Here is a 25,000-nt window from a genome sequence, read left to right on the forward strand (position 1 = left end):
TGTGACCATCCAACAGGACAAACAACACGTCACTCTAGACTTCACATCCAGAGTTATAGACTTCTTCACCGTCCACACCACTGACCTGGAGCACGGTGAGAAACAGACCACTGACCTGGAGCACGGTGAGAAACAGACCACTGACCTGGAGCACGGTGAGAGACAGACCACTGACCTGGAGCACGGTGAGAGACAGACCACTGACCTGGAGCACGGTGAGAGACAGACCACTGACCTGGAGCACGGTGAGAGACAGACCACTGACCTGAGCACGTGAGAGACAGACCACTGACCTGGAGCACGGTGAGAGACAGACCACTGACCTGGAGCACGGTGAGAAACCACCACTGGACCGACACGGTGAGAGACAGACCTGGAGCACGGTGAGAGACAGACCTGGAGCACGGTGAGAGACAGACCACTGACCTGGAGCACGGTGAGAGACAGACCTGGAGCACGGTGAGAGACAGACCTGGAGCACGGTGAGAGACAGACCTGGCACTGTGAGAGACAGACCTGGAGCACGGTGAGAGACGACCTGGAGCACGTTGAGAGACAGACCTGGAAGCACGGTGAGAGACAGAACCTGGGGAAGCACGGTGAGAGGACAGACCTGGAGCACGGTGAGAGACCGACCACTGACCTGGAGCCGGCGGTGAGAGACAGACCACTGACCTGGAGCACGGTGAGAGACAGACAAACTTGTAACCTGTGGGAGCACGGTGAGAGACAGACCACTGACCTGGAGCACGGTGAGAGACAGACCACTGACCTGGAGCACGGTGAGAGACAGACCACAGACCTGTGGGACAGACCACAGAGACAGACCACAGACCACAGAGCACGGTGAGAGCGAGTGACATCAACCGATTTAAAAACGCTATTAGCGCTCACCACCGCTAACTAGCTAGCCATTTCACATCGGTTAAACCACCGCTAACTAGCTAGCCATTTCACATCGGTACATCCACCGCTACGTAGCTAGCCCTTTCACATCGGTTACACCACCGCTAACTAGCTAGCCATTCACATCGGTTACCCCACGCTAACTAGCAAGCCCATTTCACAATCGTTACACCCACCACCGCTAACTAGCTAGCCATTTAACATCGGTTACACCACCGGCTAACTAGCAAGCCATTTCACATCTGGTTACACCACCCGCTAACTAGCTAGCCTTTCACATCGGTTACACACCGGCTAACTAGCAAGCCATTTCACATCGGTTACACCACCGCTAACTAGCTAGCCATTTCACATCGGTTACACCACCGCTAACTAGCAAGCCATTTCACATCGGTTACACCACCGCTAACTAGCTAGCCATTTCACATCGGTTACACCACCGCTAACTAGCTAGCCATTTTCACATCGGTTACACCACCGCTAACTAGCTAGCCATTTCACATCGGTTACACCACCGCTAACTAGCTAGCCATTTTCACATCGTTTACACTCACTTATTAAGTGCCTTGCTCAAGGGCACATCCACCAATTCTTTTCTTCACCTAGTCTGCTCTGGGATTGTTCCTCTCCCAGACCTCCTGACCACCGGGTGGCCCTCTGTCCCTCCTCTCTACCTGACCCCCCCCCCCCCCCCCCCCGTATTAATAATGTGTATTTCCTCTCCCAGACCTCCTGACCACCGGTGGCCCTCTGTCCCTCCTCTCTACCTGATCCCCCCCCCCCCCGTATTAATAATGTGTATTTCCTCTCCCAGACCTGCTGACCACCAGGTGGCCCTCTGTCCTTCCTCTCTACCTGACCCCCCTGTATTAATAATGTGTATTTCCTCTCCCAGACCTCCTGACCACCAGGTGGCCCTCTGTCCCTCCTCTCTACCTGACCCCTCCCTGTATTAATAATGTGTATTTCCTCTCCCAGACCTCCTGACCACCAGGTGGCCCTCTGCTCCCCCTGTATTAATAATGTGTATTTCCTCTCCCAGACCTCCTGACCACCAGGTGGCCCTCTGTCCCTCCTCTCTACCTGACTCCCCCTGTATTAATAATGTGTATTTCCTCTCCCAGACCTCCTGACCACCAGGTGGCCCTCTGCCCCCCCCTGTATTAATAATGTGTATTTCCTCTCCCAGACCTCCTGACCACCAGGTGGCCCTCTGTCCCCCCTGTATTAATAATGTGTATTTCCTCTCCCAGACTATGATGATCCTTCAGCCCTAGTGGTTTTACTAGAAGAGGAGCTGGTTGTAATAGACCTCCTGACCACCGGGTGGCCCTCTGTCCCTCCTCCCTACCTGGCCCCGCTCCACTCCTCCGCCATCACCACATCCTGTCACCTGGACGACGTCCCCGCCAAGCTCTGGGACCGCCTGGCCACCGCTGGGAACAGCCAGGGCACTCAACACGCACACGGGGTGAGACACTGTATATACACACACACACACACACACACACACACACACACACACACACACACACACACACACACATATATGTCCCTGTCTCACACACACACGTCCCTGTCACTCACTCACACACACACACGTCCCTGTCTCACACACACACACACACACACACACGTCCCTGTCTCTCTCTCACACACACGTCACACACACACACGTCACACACACGTCACACACACACACACGTCCCTGTCACACACACATACACACACACACACACACACACACACACACAGGTGTTCTCACCTGCCCCAACCAGTGTCTTATTCACTTGGCACCAAATGGTAGAAACCAGATGGAAACGGTGAGGGACGTCCTGAACTTGTCCAATGAGAAACACTTGTGTTTTGTTTACCGTTGCAAAATGTTTGTTACTGTGTGCAGTAATGAATATGACCTAGGTGTATCTGCTCACTGGGTTAGCAAGTCCTTCTTAGCTTAGCAGCAGGTTAGTCTGTATTAGCGTTGTTAGCTTAGCAGCAGGTTAGTCTGTATTAGAGTTGTTAGCTTAGCAGCAGGTTAGCCTGTATTAGCGTTGTTAGCTTAGCAGCAGGTTAGCCTGTATTAGCGTTGTTAGCTTAGCAGCAGGTTAGCCTGTATTAGCGTTGTTAGCTTAGCAGCAGGTTAGCCTGTATTAGCGTTGTTAGCTTAGCAGCAGGTTAGCCTGTATTAGCGTTGTTAGCTTAGCAGCAGGTTAGCCTGTATTCGCGTTGTTAGCTTAACAGCAGGTTAGCCTGTATTAGCGTTGTTAGCTTAGCAGCAGGTTAGCCTGTATTAGCGGGGACAGGCCATCAGAGGGACAGGCCATCAGAGGGACAGGCCATCACAGCTGGATGAATGAGGCTTTATTCTCACATTTAGTCTCTCTGCTGCAATGTGTGTATCAGACATCTAACCTAAAGTGGTGTGTGTGTGTGTGTGTGTGTGTGTGTGTGTGTGTGTGTGTGTGTGTGTGTAGAGTTGGCCGATATGTGGAGGGAAGAATCTAGCGCCTACGCCCAAACAACAGGAGTTGCTGCTGACGGGGTAAACACACACACACACACACACACACACACACACACACACACACACACACACACACACACACACACACACACACACACACACACACACACACACACACAGGGTCTTCCTACTGTCTCCACTATGTTAGAAGAGGTGTGTACATTTGAAATCGGAAGTTTACATACACTTATGTTGGAGTCATTTAAAACTTGTTTTTCAACCACTCCACAAATTTCTTGTTAACAAACTATAGTTTTGGCAAGTCGGTTAGGACATCTACTTTGTACGTGACACAAGTCATTTTTCCAACAATTGTTTACAGACAGATTATTTCACTTATAATTCACTGTATCACAATTCCAGTGGGTCAGAAGTTTACATACATTAAGTTGACTGTGCCTTTAAACAGCTTGGAAAATTCCAGAAAATGACATCATGGCTTTAGAAGCTTCTGATAGGCTAATTGACATAATTTGAGTCAATTGGAGGTGTACCTGTGGATGTATTTCAAGGCCTACCTTCAAACTCAGTGCCTCTTTGCTTGACATCATGGGAAAATCAAAAGAAATCAGCCAAGACCTTAGAAAAAAAAATTGTAGACCTCCACAAGTCTGGTTCATCCTTGGGAGCAATTTCCAAACGCCTGAAGGTACCACGTTCATCTGTACAAACAATAGTACGCAAGTATAAACACCATGGGACCACGCAGCCGTCATACCGCTCAGGAAGGAGACGAGTTCTGTCTCCTAGAGATGGACGTACTTTGGTGCGAAAAGTGCAAATCAATCCCAGAACAACAGCAAAGGACCTTGTGAAGATGCAGGAGGAAACAGGTACAAAAGTATCTATATCCACAGTTAAAACGAGTCCTATATCGACATAACCTGAAAGGCCGCTCAGCAAGGAAGAATTGTGAGAAAAAAAACGGAGTTTAAATGTATTTGGCTAAGCTGTATGTAAACTCCACCTGTATCTCCTGTCTCCACTATGTTAAAAAGAAGTGTGTGTGTGTGTGTGTGTGTCTGTGTGTCTGTGTGTCTGTCTGTGTGTGTGCGTGTGTGCGTCTCTGTGCGTGTGTGTGTGTGTGTGTGTGTGTGTGTGTGCAGTATGAAAGGAGCAGACTACAGCGGGGGGATTGAGTTATGTTAAAAAGAAGTGTGTGTCTGTGTGTGTGTGTGTCTGTGCGTGCGTGTGTAGGCATGAGGACGGTACAGTGCGTTTCTGGGATGTGTCTGCTGTTGCTATGACTCCCCTCTACAAGCTCAGCACGGCTAACGTCTTCCATACCGACTGTGACCCTAACGACGACCCTAACAACGACCCCCTGGACCCTACCAACGACCCCGAAGCACTGCAAGAGGAGGAGTGGCCTCCCTTTAGGAAGGTCAGGACACACAGACACGCAGACACACACACAGACACACACACAGACACAGACACACACACAGACACAGACACACACACGCAGACATGCGCAGAAGCACGCGCTCACACATTTCTTATAAATTTGCAAACATTTCTAAAAACCTGTTTACACTTTGTAATTTAGGGGTATGGAGTCATTGTGGGGTATGGAGTCATTGTGGGGTATGGAGTCATTGTGGGGTATGGAGTCATTGTGGGGTATGGAGTCATTGTGGGGTATGGAGTCATTGTGGGGTATGGAGTCATTGTGGGGTATGGAGTCATTGTGGGGTATGGAGTCATTGTGGGGTATGGAGTCATTGTGGGGTATGGAGTCATTGTGGGGTATGGAGTCATTGTGGGGTATGGAGTCATTGTGGGGTATGGAGTCATTATGGGGTATGGAGTCATTGTGGGGTATGGAGTCATTGTGGGGTATGGAGTCATTGTGGGGTATGGAGTCATTATGGGGTATGGAGTCATTATGGGGTATGGAGTCATTGTGGGGTATGGAGTCATTGTGGGGTATGGAGTCATTGTGGGGTATGGAGTCATTATGTTTTGATCCGTATAGTGATGGTGATGGTGTGTGTTCTAGGTGGGCTGTTTTGATCCGTATAGTGATGATGATGATGATGTGTGTTCTAGGTGGGCTGTTTTGATCCGTATAGTGATGATGATGGTGTGTGTTCTAGGTGGGCTGTTTTGATCCGTATAGTGATGATGATGGTGTGTGTTCTAGGTGGGCTGTTTTGATCCGTATAGTGATGATGATGATGGTGTGTGTTCTAGGTGGGCTGTTTTGATCCATATAGTGATGATGATGATGATGATGTATGTGTTCCAGGTGGGCTGTTTTGATCCGTATAGTGATGATGATGGTGTGTGTTCTAGGTGGGCTGTTTTGATCCGTATAGTGATGATGATGATGGTGTGTGTTCTAGGTGGGCTGTTTTGATCCGTATAGTGATGATGGTGATGGTGTGTGTTCTAGGTGGGCTGTTTTGATCCGTATAGTGATGATGATGGTGTGTGTTCTAGGTGGGCTGTTTTGATCCGTATAGTGATGATGATGGTGTGTGTTCCAGGTGGGATGTTTTGATCCGTATAGTGATGATGATGATGATGGTGTGTGTTCTAGGTAGGCTGTTTTGATCCGTATAGTGATGATGATGATGATGGTGTGTGTTCCAGGTGGGCTGTTTTGATCCGTATAGTGATGATGATGATGGTGTGTGTTCCAGGTGGGCTGTTTTGATCCGTATAGTGATGATGATGGTGTGTGTTCTAGGTGGGATGTTTTGATCCGTATAGTGATGATGATGATGTGTGTTCCAGGTGGGATGTTTTGATCCGTATAGTGATGATGATGATGTGTGTTCCAGGTGGGATGTTTTGATCCGTATAGTGATGATCCTCGTCTCGGGATACAGAAGATCAGTCTTTGTAAATACAGCTGTAGACTGGTGGTGGCCGGGACCGCTGGACAGGTACAGAACACACACACATACACACACACACACACACACACGGACAACTGTGTTTGTGTAATTAGACACTCTCTCTTCTTCTCTCTTTGTCTGTGTCTGTCTGTCTGTCGCTGTGTCTGTGTCTGTCTCTGTCTGTCTGTGTGTGTCTCTGTGTGTGTCTGTCTGTGTGTCTCTGTGTCTCCAGGTGATCGTGCTGGGTCTGAGTGATGAGCGGTCGGACCACACGGTCGATGTCTCCACGGTCGACCTGCTTCAGGACCGAGAGGGGTTCACCTGGAAGGGCCATGATAGGCTGGAGCCCCGAACCAGCCCCGCCCCCTTCCCTCCAGGCTTCCAGCCATTGGTCGTGGTGCAGGCCCTCCCCCCAGCCTCTGTTACCGCGGTGACGCTGCATGCGGAGTGGAACCTCGTAGCGTTCGGGACGAGTCACGGCTTCGGACTGTTCGACTATCACAGACACACTGCTGTTCTGGCCAGGTAGACACACACACACAGACACACACACCACACCACACACAGACACACACACACACACACACCACACCACACCACACACAGACACGACTGTACTGGACAGGTACACACACACACACGCGCTGTTCTGTCTCTCTGTTGTCTCCAGGTGTACCCTGCGCCCTAACGACTCCCTAGCGACGGAGGGTCCTCTGGTGTGTTGAGCTGTTCTGTTGTCTCCAGGTGTACCCTGCGCCCTAACGACTCCCTAGCGACGGAGGGTCCTCTGGTGTGTTGAGCTGTTCTGTCTCTCTGTTGTCTCCAGGTGTACCCTGCGCCCTAACGACTCCCTAGCGACGGAGTGTCCTCTGGTGTGTTGAGCTGTTCTGTCTCTCTGTTGTCTCCAGGTGTACCCTAACGACTCCCTAGCGACGGAGGGTCCTCTGGTGTGTTGAGCTGTTCTGTTGTCTCCAGGTGTACCCTGCGCCCTAACGACTCCCTAGCGACGGAGGGTCCTCTGGTGTGTTGAGCTGTTCTGTCTCTCTGTTGTCTCCAGGTGTACCCTGCGCCCTAACGACTCCCTAGCGACGGAGGGTCCTCTGGTGTGTTGAGCTGTTCTGTTGTCTCCAGGTGTACCCTGCGCCCTAACGACTCCCTAGCGACGGAGAGTCCTCTGGTGTGTTGAGCTGTTCTGTTGTCTCCAGGTGTACCCTGCGCCCTAACGACTCCCTAGCGATGGAGGGTCCTCTGGTGTGTTGAGCTGTTCTGTCTCTCTGTTGTCTCCAGGTGTACCCTGCGCCCTAACGACTCCCTAGCGACGGAGGGTCCTCTGGTGTGTTGAGCTGTTCTGTCTCTCTGTTGTCTCCAGGTGTACCCTGCGCCCTAACGACTCCCTAGCGACGGAGGGTCCTCTGGTGTGTTGAGCTGTTCTGTCTCTCTGTTGTCTCCAGGTGTACCCTGCGCCCTAACGACTCCCTAGCGACGGAGGGTCCTCTGGTGTGTTGAGCTGTTCTGTCTCTCTGTTGTCTCCAGGTGTACCCTGCGCCCTAACGACTCCCTAGCGACGGAGTGTCCTCTGGTGTGTTGAGCTGTTCTGTCTCTCTGTTGTCTCCAGGTGTACCCTAACGACTCCCTAGCGACGGAGGGTCCTCTGGTGTGTTGAGCTGTTCTGTCTCTCTGTTGTCTCCAGGTGTACCCTGCGCCCTAACGACTCCCTAGCGACGGAGGGTCCTCTGGTGTGTTGAGCTGTTCTGTTGTCTCCAGGTGTACCCTGCGCCCTAACGACTCCCTAGCGACGGAGAGTCCTCTGGTGTTTTGAGCTGTTCTGTTGTCTCCAGGTGTACCCTGCGCCCTAACGACTCCCTAGCGATGGAGGGTCCTCTGGTGTGTTGAGCTGTTCTGTCTCTCTGTTGTCTCCAGGTGTACCCTGCGCCCTAACGACTCCCTAGCGACGGAGGGTCCTCTGGTGTGTTGAGCTGTTCTGTCTCTCTGTTGTCTCCAGGTGTACCCTGCGCCCTAACGACTCCCTAGCGACGGAGGGTCCTCTGGTGTGTTGAGCTGTTCTGTCTCTCTGTTGTCTCCAGGTGTACCCTGCGCCCTAACGACTCCCTAGCGACGGAGGGTCCTCTGGTGTGTTGAGCTGTTCTGTCTCCAGGTGTACCCTGCGCCCTAACGACTCCCTAGCGACGGAGTGTCCTCTGGTGTGTTGAGCTGTTCTGTCTCTCTGTTGTCTCCAGGTGTACCCTAACGACTCCCTAGCGGCGGAGGGTCCTCTGGTGTGTTGAGCTGTTCTGTCTCTCTGTTGTCTCCAGGTGTACCCTGCGCCCTAACGACTCCCTAGCGACGGAGGGTCCTCTGGTGTGTTGAGCTGTTCTGTCACTCTGTTGTCTCCAGGTGTACCCTGCACCCTAACGACTCCCTAGCAATGGAGGGTCCTCTCAGCAGGGTGAAGAGTCTGAAGAAGTCTCTCAGACAGAGCTTCAGAAGGATCCGGAAGAGTAGAGTGTCTGGGAAGAAACGCCCCGTCCCCACCCCTACCAGCAAGGTAACACACACACACAGACACACACACACAGTGAGACAGCTTGATGTACAGTACACCCCCTGGACAGGACGCTAGTCTATCTTCTGTTTCTGTAGTGAGACAGCTTGATGTACAGCGCTCTGACCGAGGCGGCAGCGTAGCCTAGTGGTTAAAGCGTTGGACTAGTAACCAAAAGGTTGCAAGTTCATATCCCCGAGCTGACAAGGTACAAATCTGTCGTTCTGCCCCCTGAACAAGGCAGTTAACCCACTGTTCCCCAGTAGGCCGTCATTGTAAAGAATAATTTGTTCTTAACTGACTTGCCTAGTTAAATAAAGGTATTTTTTTGGCCAATGTTTACTGTCATAACAACCGGGGCCGTTCGTAAATTCGCCGGCACTCTCAAACCAGAGGACTCCGGTGGGAATTTCCCAATGCACCCTGGATGTCTAGAATGAGCATCACGATGAGTCTACATGACGCTGTTCTACTGCAGCCATGTTAGCCCAACATTATATGGGGAATATATAAATAATAAATATATCATTGGGAATGTCTAGAATTCGAAACGGTACTCAAAACGTATAAAATAGATTTGATTCTCACAGCGCATCCAATGAGTGTGACGTAACACCCAGTGTGTGTTGGTGTGACATAACTTCCTGTGTGTGTGTGTGTAGATCCAGGAAGCCAACGCAGCGCTAGCTGACCAGGAGGAAGTAGCTCCGGTACAGAGGAGGATCGAGCCGAGATCAGCCGACGACTCTCTATCGGGAGTGGTGCGATGTCTCTGTTTCGCCGATACTTACCTCAGAGACGGTATGATTCTGTCTGATACGTACCTCAGAGACGGTATGATTCTGTCTGTCTGATACGTACCTTAGAGACGGTATGATTCTGTCTGATACGTACCTCAGAGACGGTATGATTCTGTCTGATACGTACCTCAGAGACGGTATGATTCTGTCTGATACGTACCTTAGAGACGGTATGATTCTGTCTGATACGTACCTCAGAGACGGTATGATTCTGTCTGTCTGATACGTACCTTAGAGACGGTATGATTCTGTCTGATACGTACCTTAGAGACGGTATGATTCTGTCTGATACGTACCTTAGAGACGGTATGATTCTGTCTGATACGTACCTTAGAGACGGTATGATTCTGTCTGTCTGATACGTACCTTAGAGACGGTATGATTCTGTCTGATACAGTTGAAGTCGGAAGTTTACATACACTTTAGGTTGGAGTCATTAAAACTTGTTTTTCAACCACTCCACAAATTTCTTGTTAACAAACTATAGTTTTGGCAAGTCGGTTAGGACATCTACTTTGTTCATGACACAAGTCATTTTTCCAACAATTGTTTACAGACAGATTATTTCACTTATAATTCATTGTATCACAATTCCAGTGGGTCAGAAGTTTACATCCACTAAGTTGACTGTGTCTTTAACTTCTCAGGGCTACCGTCCCACCTGCGGGACACACTATTCAACAGCCAGTGAAATAGCATGGCACGAAATACAAAACAGCAAAAATCTCATCATTTCATTTTCTCAAACAATCAACTATTTTACACCATTTTAAAGATAAGAATCTCGTTAATCTAACCACATTGTCCGATTTCAAAAAGGCTTTGCAGCGAAAGCAAAACATTAGATTATGTTAGGAGTGTACATAGACAAAAATAACCACACAGCCATTTTCCAAGCAGGGATATATGTCACAAAAACCCAAACCACAGCTAAATGAAGCACTAACCTTTGATGATCTTCATCAGATGACACTCCTAGGACATTATGTTATACAATACATGCATGTTTTGTTCGATAAAGTTCATATTTATATCCAAAAACAGCATTTTACATTGGCGCGTGATTTTCAGAAAATGTATTCCCACCAAAACGTCCGATGAATGTGCACATCAATTTACAAAAATACTCATCATAAACGTTGACAAAATATATAACAATTATTTAAAGAATTATAGATATACTACTTCTTAATGCAACCGCTGTGTCAGATTTTAAAATAGCTTATTATTCTGAGTACATAGCTATTCTGAGTACATAGCTCAGCCATCACGGCGAGCTATACTGACACCCGCCAAGTTCGGGGCAACCTAAACTCAGAATTAGTATTAGAAATATTGTATTACCTTTGCTGATCTTCGTCAGAATGCACTCCCAGGACTGCTACTTCCACAAGAAATGTTGTTTTTGTTCCAAATAATCCATATTTATGTCCAAATACCTCCGTTTTGTTCGTGCGTTCAGGTCACTATCCAAAAGCATGATGCGCGAGTGTAATTTGAGACACAAAAAGTCAAATATTCCATTACCGTTCTTAGAAGCATGTCAAACGCTGTTTAAAATCAATCTTTATGGTATTTTTAACGTAGAATTGCGATAATATTCCAACCGGACAATAGCATATTCATTCAAGAAGAAAAAGAAGGAACAGCGTTCTCGCGTGACCGCGCATATCCAATCCCTTTGTTGCCAGGCAGGCCACTCAGTAACTGAGCTCCTATACTCTGCCCAGTGACAGGAGAATGCTCAATCCGCTTTCTGAAGGCTTTAGACAGCCAATGGAAGCCTTAGAAAGTGCAACATAACCCCACAGATACTGTAGTTTCGAAAGGGACTAGAAATAAGAACTACAATTCTCTGATCCTCCACTTCCTGGTTGACTTTTTCTCAGGTTTTTGCCTGCCATATGAATTCTGTTATACTCACAGACACCATTCAAACAGTTTTAGAAACTTCAGAGTGTTTTCTATCCAAATCTACTAATAATATGCATATTCTAGTTTCTGGGCCAGAGTAGTAACCTGTTTAAATTGGGTACGTTTTTCATCCGGCCGTGAAAATACTGCCCCCTATACCCCAACAGGTTAAACAGCTTGGAAAATTCCATCATAGCTTTAGAAGCTTCTGATAGGCTAATTGACATAATTTGAGTCAATTGGAGGTGTACCTGTGTATGTATTTCAAGGCCTACCTTCAAACTCTGTGCCTCTTTGCTTGACATCATGGGAAAATCAAAAGAAATCAGCCAAGACCTCAGAAAAAAAATTGTAGACCTCCACAAGTCTGGTTCATCCTTGGGAGCGATTTCCAAACGCCTGAAGGTACCACGTTCATCTGTACAAACAATAGTACGCAAGTATAAACACCATGGGACCACGCAGCCGTCATACCGCTCAGGAAGGAGACGAGTTCTGTCTCCTAGAGATGAACATACTTTGGTTTGAAAAGTACAAATCAATCCCAGAACAACAGCAAAGGACCTTGTGAAGATGTTGGAGGAAACAGGTACAAAAGTATCTATATCCACAGTAAAACGAGTCCTATATCGACATAACCTGAAAGGCTTCTCAGCAAGGAAGAAGGCACTGCTCCAAAACCGCCATAAAAAAGCCAGACTACAGTTTGCAACTGCACATGGGTACAAAGATCGTACTTTTTGGAGAAATGTCCTCTGGTCTGATGAAACAAAAATAGAACTGTTTGGCCATAATGACCATCGTTATGTTTGGAGGAAAAAGGGGGAGGCTTACAAGCTGAAGAACACCATCCCAACCGTGAAGCACGGAGGTGGCAGCATCATGTTGTGGGGGTGCTTTGCTGCAGGAGGGACTGGTGCACTTCACAAAATAGATGGCATCATGAGGAAGCAAAATGATGTGGATATATTGAAGCAACATCTCAAGACATCAGTCAGGAAGTTAAAGCTTGGTCGCAAATGGGTCTTCCAAATGGACAATGACCCCAAGCATACTTCCAAAGTTGTGGCAAAATGGCTTAAGGACAACAAAGTCAAGGTATTGGAGTGGCCATCACAAAGCCCTGACCTCAAGCCTATAGAACATTTTGTGGGCAGAACTGAAAAAGCGTGTGCGAGCAAGGAGGCCTACAAACCTGACTCAGTTACACCAGCTCTGTCAGGAGGAATTGGCCAAAATTCACCCAACTTATTGTGGGAAGCTAATGGAAGGCTACCCGAAACGTTTGACCCAAGTTAAACAATTTAAAGGCAATGCTGCCAAATACTAATTGAGTGTATGTAAACTTTTGACCCACTGGGAAAGTGATGAAAGAAATAAAACTTGAAATAAATCATTCTCTCTACTAATATTCTGACATTTCACATTCTTAAAATAAAGTGGTGATCCTAACTGACCTAAAATAGGGAATTTTTACCAGGATTAAATGTCAGGAATTGTGAAAAACTGAGTTTAAATGTATTTGGCTAAAGTGTATGTAAACTTCTGACTTCAACTGTATATCTTTGTTTAATGTGTTTATCTATGGTAACATGTATATCTCTGTTTAATGTGTGTGTATCTATGGTAACGTGTACATCTCTGTTTAATGTGTGTGTATCTATGGTAACGTGTACATCTCTGTTTAATGTGTGTGTATCTATGGTAACGTGTACATCTCTGTTTAATGTGTGTATCTATATTAACGTGTATATCTCTGTTTAATGTGTATGTATCTATATTAATGTGTATATCTCTGTTTAATGTGTGTGTATCTATATTAACGTGTACATCTCTGTTTAATGTGTGTATCTATGGTAACGTGTGTATCTACATTAACGTGTACATCTCTGTTTAATGTGTGTATATCTACATTAACGTGTACATATCTGTTTAATATGTGTGTATCTATATTAACATGTACATCTCTGTTTAATGTGTGTGTATCTATATTAACGTGTACATCTCTGTTTAATGTGTGTGTATCTATGGTAACGTGTACATCTCTGTTTAATGTGTGTGTATCTATATTAACGTGTATATCTCTGTTTAATGTGTGTGTATCTATATTAACGTGTACATCTCTGTTTAATGTGTGTGTATCTATATTAACGTGTACATCTCTGTTTAATGTGTGTGTATCTATGGTAACGTGTACATCTCTGTTTAATGTGTGTGTATCTATATTAACGTGTATATCTCTGTTTAATGTGTGTGTATCTATATTAACGTGTACATCTCTGTTTAATGTGTGTGTATCTATATTAACGTGTACGTCTTTGTTTAATGTGTGTATCTATATTAACGTGTACATCTCTGTTTAATGTGTGTATATCTACATTAACGTGTACGTCTCTGTCTCCTGCAGGTACTCACCACGGCCCTACGCTGTGGGCGGGGACGAACTCAGGGAGTGTGTATGCTTACGCGTTAGAGGTTCCGGGTGTTGGGTCGGGCCGTGTGTCCGGCCGTGGGGCTCCGGGGGGTCCGGGGGGGGAGGGGAGCGGCTGTGTGGAGGCCGTGTTGGGTAAAGAGATTCAGCTGATGCACAGAGCTCCAGTCGTGTCCATCTGTGTTCTGGACGGACGGGGGAAACCGTTACCGGAACCTTACCAAGCCTCTCTGGACCTGGCTACCGCTCCAGACATGACAAACCCACACTCTGTCCTCATCGCATCAGAGGAACAACTCAAGGTATACACACACACACACCTACTCACTGACACACACACCTGTTGGGAGGAACCTGTCAGTCAGGTGTTCAGTCTTCCTAAGGTCAGTGTTAACAGGTATATTGTGTTAACAGGTGTATTGTGTTGACAGGTGTATTGTGTTGACAGGTGTATTGTGTTGACAGGTGTATTGTGTTGACAGGTGTATTGTGTTGACAGGTGTATTGTGTTGACAGGTGTATTGTGTTAGCTTCTATGGGCTAGGTCCCACCTGCGGGACACAGCCAGTGAAATATCAGGGCGGCAAATTCAAAAACAACAAAATGTCAAAATTCAACTTTCTCAAACATACAACTATTTTACACCATTTTAAAGATACACTTCTCCTTGATGTAACCACACTGTCCGATTTCAAAAAGGCTTTACAGCGAAAGCAAAACATTAGATTATGTCAGCAGAGTACCCAGCCAGAAATAATCACACAGCCATTTTCAAAGCAAGCATATATGTCACATAAACCCAAACCACAGCTAAATGCAGCACTAACCTTTGATGATCTTCATCAGATGACACACCTAGGACATTATGTTATACAATACATGCATGTTTTGTTCAATCAAGTTCATATTTATATCAAAAACCAGCTTTTTACATTAGCATGTGACGTTCAGAACTAGCAAACATACCGAAAACTTCCGGTGAATTTACTAAATTTCTCACGATAAACGTTGACAAAATACATAATTATTTTAAGAATTATAGATACAGAACTCCTTTATGCAAAAGCTATGTCAGATTTTAAAATAGCTTTTCGGCAAAAGCACATTTTGCAATATTCTGAGTACATAGCTCGGCCATCACGGCTAGCTAATTTGACACCTTCCAAGTTTGGGGCAACCTAAACTCAGAATTACAATTAGAAAAATTGGATTACCTTTGCTGTTCTTCGTCAGAATGCACTCCCAGGACGTCTACTTCAACAACCAATGTTGTTTTGGTTCCAAATAATCCATAGTTATATCCAAATACCTCCGTTTTGTTCGTGCGTTCAGGTCACTATCCGAAGGGTAACGCGCGAGCGCATTTCGTGACAAAAAATATTCTAAATATTCCATTACCGTACTTAGAAGCATGTCAAATGCTGTTTAAAATCAATTTTTATGCAATTTTTCTCGTAAAATAGCGATAATATTCCAACCGGACAACGTTGTATTCATTCAAAGACTGAAAGAAAAAAATGTAGAAGTCTTGTGAACGCGCATCTCAGTCTCACTGTCCCCAGGCAGGCCACTTACAAACTCTGCTGCTGTACTTTGCCCAGAGACAGGAGACACCCCATTCCACTTTCTGGCGGCTTTAGAGAGCCAATGGAAGCCTTAGAAAGTGTCACGTAACAGCACAGATGCTGTAATTTCGATAGAGATGCAACAGAAGGACAACAAATTGTCAGACTGGGCACTTCCTGCATGGAATCTTCTCAGGTTTTTGCCTGCCATATGAGTTCTGTTATACTCACAGACACGATTCAAACAGTTTTAGAAACTTTTAGGGTGTTTTCTATCCAAATCTACTAATTATATGCATATTTTATCCGGCCGTGAAAATACTGCCCCCTATCCCAAACAGGTTAACAGGTGTATTGTGTTGACAGGTGTATTGTGTTGACAGGTGTATTGTGCTAACAGGTGTATTGTGCTGACAGGTGTATTGTGTTGACAGGTGTATTGTGTTGACAGGTGTATTGTGTTGACAGGTGTATTGTGTTGACAGGTGTATTGTGTTGACAGGTGTTCAGTCTTCCTAAGGTCGGTGCGAAGACCAAGTTCAAGCTGACGGCTCATGAGGGTTGTCGTGTGCGGAGGGTTGCCACGGTGACGGTGTGTTCCACGGCCCAGGAGGACTACAGTGAGACCAGTCTGGTCTGTCTGACGAACCTGGGAGACCTTCACCTGTTTAATGTACCTGTCCTACGACCACAGGTAGGGGGGGGGGTCTGACTTACCTGGGAGACCTTCACCTGTTTAACGTACCTGTCCTACGACCACAGGTAGGGGGGGGGGGTCTGACTAACCTGGGAGACCTTCACCTGTTTAACGTACCTGTCCTACGACCACAGGTAGGGGGGGGGGGTCTGACTAACCTGGGAGACCTTCACCTGTTTAACGTACCTGTCCTACGACCACAGGTAGGGGGGGGGGGGTCTGTCTGACTAACCTGGGAGACTTTCACCTGTTTAACGTACCTGTCCTACGACCACAGGTACGGGGGGGGGTCTGACTAACCTGGGAGACCTTCACCTGTTTAACGTACCTGTCCTACGACCACAGGTGGGGGGGGGGGGGTCTGACTAACCTGGGAGACCTTCACCTGTTTAACGTACCTGTCCTACGACCACAGGTGGGGGGGGGGGGGGGGGGGGGGGGGTCTGACTAACCTGGGAGACCTTCACCTGTTTAACGTACCTGCCCTACGACCACAGGTAGGGGGGGGGTCTGTCTGACTAACCTGGGAGACCTTCACCTGTTTAATGTACCTGCCCTACGACCACAGGTAGGGGGGGGGGGGTCTGACTAACCTGGGAGAACTTCACCTGTTTAACGTACCTGTCCTACGACCACAGGTAGGGGGGGGTCTGACTAACCTGGGAGACCTTCACCTGTTTAACGTACCTGTCCTACGACCACAGGTAGGGGGGGGGGGTCTGACTAACCTGGGAGACCTTCACCTGTTTAACGTACCTGTCCTACGACCACAGGTACGGGGGGGGGGGGGGGGGTCTGACTAACCTGGGAGACCTTCACCTGTTTAATGTACCTGACGTACGTGTGTGTGTTGCTGTGTGTGTGTGGGTGTGTGTGTGTGTGTGGGTGTGTGTGTGTGTGGGTGTGTTGCTGTGTGTGTGTGTTGCAGAGTGTGTGGGTGTGTGTGGGTGTGTGTGTGTGTGTTGCAATGTTAGTGTTCTCTGGGGTATCTGGGATGCTAGCGTCCCACCTGCGGGACACAGCCAGTGAAATAGCAGGGCGCCAAATTCAAAACAACAAAAATCTCATATTTCAAATTTCTCAAACATACAACTATTTTACACCATTTTAAAGATACACCTCTCCTTAATCCAACCACATTGTCCGATTTCAAGAAGGCTTTACAGCGAAAGCAAAACATTAGATTATGTCAGCAGAGTACCCAGCCAGAAATAATCACACAGCCATTTTCAAAGCAAGCATATATGTCACATAAACCCAAACCACAGCTAAATGCAGCACTAACCTTTGATCTTCATCAGATGACACTCCTAGGACATTATGTTATACAATACATGCATGTTTTTTTCGATAAAGTTCATATTTATATCCATGAACCCCATTTTACATTGGCGCATGATGTTCAGAAAATGTATTCCCAGCAAAACCACCGGTGAATGTGCACATCAATTTACAGAAATACTAATCATAAACGTTGATAAACTTTAAAACAGTTATTGAAAGAATTATAGATATACTACTCCTTAATGCAACCGCTGTGTCAGATTTGAAAATAGCTTTTCAGCGAAAGCACATTTTTCAATATTCTGAGTACAGAGCTCAGCCATCAAAGCAAGCTATACAGATACCCGCCAAGTTCTGGATTCAACTAAACTCAGAATTAGTATTATAAATCTTCCCTTACGAAATGCACTCCCAGGACTCCCACTTCCACAAGAAATGTTGTTTTTGTTCGAAATACTCCATATTTATGTCCAAATACCTCTGTTTTGTTCGCGTGTTCAGGTCACTAATCCAAAGGCATAACGCGCGAGCGCAGAACCAGAGACGAAAAGTCAAAAAGTCCATTACCGTTCATAGAAACATGTCAAACGTTGTTTACAATCAGTCCTTAGGATCTTTTTAACATAAAACATCGATAATATTCCAACCGGACAATAGCGTATTCATTACAGAGGAAAAAGAAGGGGAGGCGTGCCAATGTGCCTGCGCAGTAAACAACTCACTGGTCCCAGGCAGTCTACTGATTGACTGAGCTCCCTATTCTCTGCCCAGTAACAGTAGACGGATGAAACAAGTTTCTAAAGGCTGTTGACAGCCAATGGAAGCCTTAGGAAGTGCAAAATGACCCCACAGACACTGTAGTTTGAATAGGGATTAGATGGAACTACAAACTCACTTCCTGGTTGGATTTTTTCTCAGGTTTTTGCCTGCCATATGAGTTCTGTTATACTCACAGACATCATTCAAACAGTTTTAGAAACTTCAGAGTGTTTTCTATCCAAATCTACTAATATGCATATCCTACCTTCTGGGCAGGAGTAGCAGGCAGTTTAATATGGGCACGTCCTTCATCCGAATTTCCGAATACTGCCCCCTGTCACTAAAACGTTAACCTCTGTCTGTCTGTAGGTGCGTTATGACTGTATCCGTAAAGAGGACATCAGTGGCATCGCTTCCTGTGTCTTCACAAAGAACGGCCAGGGTGAGAACACACACACACGCACGCACACACGCACGCACACAGTGGCATCGCTTCCTGTGTCTTCACAAAGAACGGCCAGGGTGAGAACACACACACACACACATACACACACACACACACACACACACACACACACACACAGAGACACGCACGCACGCACGCACGAACACACACACACACGCACACGCACACACACTGCAAAACACACACACACACGCACACACACACACACACACGCACACACACACACTGCAAAACACACACACACACACACTGCAAAACACACACACACACACAAACACCACAACACACACAACAATATCGTTAAATTGTTTCCGTGTGTGTAGGGTTCTACCTGATCTCTCTCTCTCTCTCTCTGTGTAGGGTTCTACCTGATCTCTCTCTGTGTGTGCAGGGTTCTACCTGATCTCTCTCTCTGTGTGTGTAGGGTTCTACCTGAACTCTCTCTGTGTGTGTAGGGTTCTACCTGATCTCTCTCTGTGTGTGTGTGTAGGGTTCTACCTGATCTCTCTCTGTGTGTGTAGGGTTCTACCTGATCTCTCTCTCTCTGTGTGTGTAGGGTTCTACCTGATCTCTCTCTCTGTGTGTGTAGGGTTCTACCTGATCTCTCTCTCTGTGTGTGTAGGGTTCTACCTGATCTCTCTCTCTGTGTGTGTAGGGTTCTACCTGATCTCTCTCTCTGTGTGTGTAGGGTTCTACCTGATCTCTCTCTCTGTGTGTGTAGGGTTCTACCTGATATCTCTCTCTCTGTGTGTGTAGGGTTCTACCTGATATCTCTCTCTCTGTGTGTGTAGGGTTCTACCTGATCTCTCTCTCTGTGTGTGTAGGGTTCTACCTGATCTCTCTCTCTGTGTGTGTAGGGTTCTACCCTGATCTCTCTCTCTGTGTGTGTAGGGTTCTACCTGATCTCTCTCTCTGTGTGTGTAGGGTTCTACCTGATCTCTCTCTCTGTGTGTGTAGGGTTCTACCTGATCTCTCTCTCTCTCTGTGTGTGTGTAGGGTTCTACCTGATCTCTCTCTGTGTGTGTGTGTGTGTGTGTGTGTGTAGGGTTCTACCTGATCTCTCTCTCTGTGTGTGTGTGTGTGTGTGTGTGTGTAGGGTTCTACCTGATCTCTCTCTGTGTGTGTAGGGTTCTACCTGATCTCTCTCTGTGTGTGTGTGTGTGTGTGTGTAGGGTTCTACCTGATCTCTCTCTGTGTGTGTAGGGTTCTACCTGATCTCTCTCTGTGTGTGTAGGGTTCTACCTGATCTCTCTCTGTGTGTGTAGGGTTCTGCCTGATCTCTCTCTCTGTGTGTGTAGGGTTCTACCTGATCTCTCTCTCTGTGTGTGTGTGTAGGGTTCTACCTGATCTCTCTCTCTGTGTGTGTGTAGGGTTCTACCTGATCTCTCTCTCTGTGTGTGTAGGGTTCTACCTGATCTCTCTCTGTGTGTGTAGGGTTCTACCTGATCTCTCTCTCTGTGTGTGTAGGGTTCTACCTGATCTCTCTCTCTGTGTGTGTAGGGTTCTACCTGATCTCTCTCTCTGTGTGTGTAGGGTTCTACCTGATCTCTCTCTCTGTGTGTGTAGGGTTCTACCTGATCTCTCTCTGTGTGTGTAGGGTTCTACCTGATCTCTCTCTGTGTGTGTAGGGTTCTACCTGATCTCCCCATCAGAGTACCAGCGTTTCTCCCTGTCAGCTAAAGTCATCACTGAACCTCTGTGTACTGTGGAGCTGGAGCGACCGCTGGAGCAACACATCAGGTCACTACACTAACGTCCTCTCCTGTACTCACACGTCCTGTCCTCTCCTGTCCTCACACCTCCTGTCCTCACACCTCCTGTCCTCTCCCGTCCTGTCCTCACACCTCCTGTCCTCTCCTGTCCTGTCCTCACACCTCCTGTCCTCTCCCGTCCTGTCCTCTCCTGTCCTCACACCTCCTGTCCTCTCCTGTCCTCACACCTCCTGTCCTCTCCCCTCCTGTCCTCTCACCTCCCGTCCTCACACCTCCTGTGTTAATCCACTCTTCTGGGAAGTCATTAATATGGAGTTGGTCCCCCCCTTTGCTGCTATAACAGCCTCCACTCTTCTGGGAAGTCATTAATATGGAGTTGGTCCCCCCCTTTGCTGCTATAACAGCCTCCACTCTTCTGGGAAGTCATTAATATGGAGTTGGTCCCCCCTTAGCTGCTATAACAGCCTCCACTCTTCTGGGAAGGCTTTAATATGGAGTTGGTCCCCCCTTAGCTGCTATAACAGCCTCCACTCTTCTGGGAAGGTTTTAATATGGAGTTGGTCCCCCCCTTTGCTGCTATAACAGCCTCCACTCTTCTGGGAAGGTTTTCCACTAGATGTTGGAACATTGCTGCGGGGACTTGCTTCCATTCAGCCACAAGAGCATTAGTGAGGTCGGGGCTCTGATGTTGGGCGATTAGGCCTGGCTCGCAGTCAGCGTTCCAATTCATCCTGAAGGTGTTCGATGGGGTTGAGGTCAGGGCTCTGTACAGGGCAGTCAAGTTCTTTCACACTGATCTCGACAAACCATTTCTGTATGGACCTCGGTTTGTGCACAGGGGGGGCATTGTCATGATGAAACAGGAAAGGACCTTTCCCCCAAACTAATATCCCAACACCAGATTCCACAAAGAAATAAGGAATATACTTGTTAAAATAATAATAATATAAATAATACATTATATTAAATACGGACATGTAGCAAATACATTATATTAAATACGGACATGTAGCAAATACATTATATTAAATACGGACATGTAGCAAATACATTATATCAAATACGGACATGTAGCAAATACATTATATTAAATACGGACATGTAGCAAATACATTATATTAAATACGGACATGTAGCAAATACATTATATTAAATACGGACATGTAGCAAATACATTATATTAAATACGGACATGTAGCAAATACATTATATTAAATACGGACATGTAGCAAATACATTATATTAAATACGGACATGTAGCAAATACATTATATTAAATACGGACATGTAGCAAATACATTATATTAAATACGGACATGTAGCAAATACATTATATTAAATACGGACATGTAGCAAATACATTATATTAAATACGGACATGTAGCAAATACATTATATTAAATACGGACATGTAGCAAATACATTATATTAAATACGGACATGTAGCAAATACATTATATTAAATACGGACATGTAGCAAATACATTATATCAAATACGGACATGTAGCAAATACATTATATCAAATACGGACATGTAGCAAATACATTATATTAAATACGGACATGTAGCAAATACATTATATTAAATACGGACATGTAGCAAATACATTATATTAAATACGGACACGTAGCAAATACATTATATTAAATACGGACATGTAGCAAATACATTATATTAAATACGGACATGTAGCAAATACATTATATTAAATACGGACATGTAGCAAATACATTATATTAAATACGGACATGTAGCAAATACATTTATTTGAAATGTTTTGTTTTGGATACGTTTTAATGATTCTAAATTGTTTCCCAAATCAGATTTATTTATTTTTTTAAATTAAAAAGAGCCTTTTTTTTCAGAAATGTTCATAAATGTTGATTTGTTTATAATAATAAAAATAATAATCAATTGTCCTAAAATAAAATAAAGATATTTATGACATTCAATTGTGGAATCAGTGTGTAGTAAAAATAATATGTCAAACTAAGATTTTTTCAACGGTTGTATGTATTTTTGTGGCCAAGAGATAGATAGATAGATAGATAGATATATATATATATATATTTAGTTTTACATCCAGTCCAGAACACCTCACTATGTAAACAATTACAAAATAAGTGTATAATAGATTCAGTTTCTAGTTCACAAAAAAAACGGCATTCACTTGAGCCATCAGGTCTATATTTAGAAATCAAGCCAAGCACGGCGCCCGTTTACATCAAAACCAATGAAGCACAACAACATATCGCAGAGGGAATAGACTTTCCTGTCGAAAATATCCCTTAATAAACAATTGTTGGAATTTCTTATCTAGTTAAACCAATGCCATATTCACCTGGATATCGGTTACAATCAGAGATATATTCCAAAATTATATTCTGAAGTAAAGATTTTATCCCACCAGGTGTAACTTTAATAACAGTGTCATATTCCTTGCTTGAAACATCAAAAGTTGTATCTTTCCGTAAATTATCTCCGCGTGAAATAGATTCCAACTAATGCTAACTATTTATTTATTTATTTATTTTATTTATTTTGCTCCTTTGCACCATATTATTTATATTTTAACTTTGAACTTTCTTCAAACTACAAATCTACCATTCCAGTGTTTTACTTGCTATATTGTATTTACTTTGCCACCATGGCATTTTTTGCCTTTACCTCCCTTATCTCACCTCATTTGCTCACATTGTATATAGACTTATTTTTCTACTGTATTATTGACTGTATGTTTGTTTTACTCCATGTGTAACTCTGTGTTGTTGTATGTTGTCGAACTGCTTTGCTTTATCTTGGCCAGGTCGCAGTTGTAAATGAGAACTTGTTCTCAACTTGCCACCTGGTTAAATAAAGGACTTGTTCTCTACTAGCCACCTGGTTAAATAAAGGACTTGTTCTCAACTAGCCTACCTGATTAAATAAAGGACTTGTTCTCAACTAGCCTACCTGGTTAAATAAAGGACTTGTTCTCAACTGGCCACCTGGTTAAATAAAGGTGAAATAAATAAATAAAATAAAACTAATTGGCTGACAAGGACAATGTTTTTCGAGAACCAATTACGGTAAAATAACATCTCGTTTCTATATAATATCGACCCGTTATTCCATAAATAAAACATTTGAGGTGAAAAGTTGTGTTTATACAGAAAAGCCCAGCACATTAAAGCCTTGCTTTTGATTTGATTTGTGAATAGCCGCCCCACTTTCACAGGAAGTTTACCCCCACGATATAAACTTCACAGGACGTTTACCCCCCACGATATAAACTTCACAGGAAGTTTACCCCCCACGATATAAACTTCACAGGACGTTTACCCCCCACGATATAAACTTCACAGGAAGTTTACCCCCCACGATATAAACTTCACAGGACGTTTACCCCCCACGATATAAACTTCACAGGACGTTTACCCCCCACGATATAAACTTCACAGGACGTTTACCCCCCACGATATAAACTTCACAGGAAGTTTACCCCCCACGATATAAACTTCACAGGAAGTTTACCCCCCACGATATAAACTTCACAGGAAGTTTACCCCCCACGATATAAACTTCACAGGACGTTTACCCCCCACGATATAAACTTCACAGGAAGTTTACCCCCCACGATATAAACTTCACAGGAAGTTTACCCCCACGATATTAGGGGACATTGTAGTAAAAAATATTAAGCCCTCTGAGCATTTTGAAAAAAACAAAGTGAGGTATAATATTCCAGAAACTAAGAGGATTTTTTTAAGTACCTTTTTTTTTAACCCAGTTGTCCTTTTTGATAACTGATTTAAAGAGAGTGACGTCTAAGACATTTAGACGGTCGTCACAAACGACAAACCCCGTTGGTGATAACCTCTCTTTTCTATCTTATGTGGCTTGTTTTTCCATATGAAAGTGATTAGGCCTTTCTCCCATGGTGCACTGAGGTTGTTCTCCAGTATCGACAACAACAGTGAGCTACTGCTCTGATGCTGTTCTCTGTCTCCGTAGCGACGACGCAGCCATGCCTCTCCGGGCCAACGGGACTCACCGGAACCGGGCTGAAGGTAACGTGGAACGCTTCACATCGGTCCTTCTGCTAACAGTTACTAGCCCTGCTGTTAACCAATCCCCCTTTCACATGACCTCAGTCTGACCTCTAACCCCTGACCCCCCCCCCCCCCCCAGGGTTAACCGAGGACCCCCAGTGTGGCCTGTCCTCCCCACCTCCCCTCTCCCCTCTGGACTCCCCCCTCAGCATGGTTGACCTCAGTCTGGACACTACCGGAGATCTCACAGTAGAGGACGTCAGGGACTTCATCACGTAAGATATTACATTAACGTGTTACGTCATTTAACAGACGTTCTCATCCAGAGACTTAGTTACATTATTAACGTGTTACGTCATTTAACAGACGTTCTCATCCAGAGACTTAGTTACATTATTAACGTATTACGTCATTTAACAGACGTTCTCATCCAGAGAGACATTAACGTGTTACGTCATTTAACAGACGTTCTGATCCAGAGACTTAGTTACATTATTAACGTGTTACGTCATTTAACA

At 45.4% G+C, this 25,000-nt stretch overlaps 1 protein-coding gene and 1 long non-coding RNA gene across 3 annotated transcripts in view; one reads left to right on the forward strand and one right to left on the reverse strand.

The window, feature by feature from the left end:
* Nucleotides 1–4: 4 nt before the first annotated feature.
* The window catches only part of LOC115190467 (lethal(2) giant larvae protein homolog 1), a gene marked incomplete at its 5' end in the record, with an annotated part of 28,084 nt that continues 3,088 nt past the window's right edge, over nt 5–25,000 (forward strand). The window contains 14 exons of the mRNA XM_029748757.1: nt 5–95; nt 2,160–2,377; nt 3,384–3,451; nt 4,631–4,817; nt 6,223–6,327; nt 6,512–6,804; nt 8,674–8,824; nt 9,484–9,622; nt 13,943–14,268; nt 16,034–16,225; nt 18,641–18,713; nt 20,366–20,477; nt 24,445–24,500; nt 24,622–24,757. Of these exons, the coding sequence (XP_029604617.1) occupies nt 5–95; nt 2,160–2,377; nt 3,384–3,451; nt 4,631–4,817; nt 6,223–6,327; nt 6,512–6,804; nt 8,674–8,824; nt 9,484–9,622; nt 13,943–14,268; nt 16,034–16,225; nt 18,641–18,713; nt 20,366–20,477; nt 24,445–24,500; nt 24,622–24,757 (2,147 nt within the window). The remainder of the gene's footprint in view (nt 96–2,159; nt 2,378–3,383; nt 3,452–4,630; nt 4,818–6,222; nt 6,328–6,511; nt 6,805–8,673; nt 8,825–9,483; nt 9,623–13,942; nt 14,269–16,033; nt 16,226–18,640; nt 18,714–20,365; nt 20,478–24,444; nt 24,501–24,621; nt 24,758–25,000) is intronic.
* On the reverse strand, nt 289–832 carry LOC115190466 (uncharacterized). Of its 2 annotated transcripts, none has more exons than XR_003877274.1 (3): nt 736–832; nt 397–495; nt 289–323 (listed from the first exon to the last, which is right to left on the reverse strand). It is a non-coding gene; the product is annotated as an uncharacterized LOC115190466 (long non-coding RNA). The 2 variants fall into 2 exon arrangements; XR_003877275.1 differs by lacking the exon at nt 289–323 and adding an exon at nt 380–396 and having other exon boundaries at nt 427–495.

The sequence above is a fragment of the Salmo trutta genome, unplaced genomic scaffold, assembly GCF_901001165.1.
Source record: "Salmo trutta unplaced genomic scaffold, fSalTru1.1, whole genome shotgun sequence".
Lineage (NCBI taxonomy): Eukaryota > Metazoa > Chordata > Actinopteri > Salmoniformes > Salmonidae > Salmo > Salmo trutta.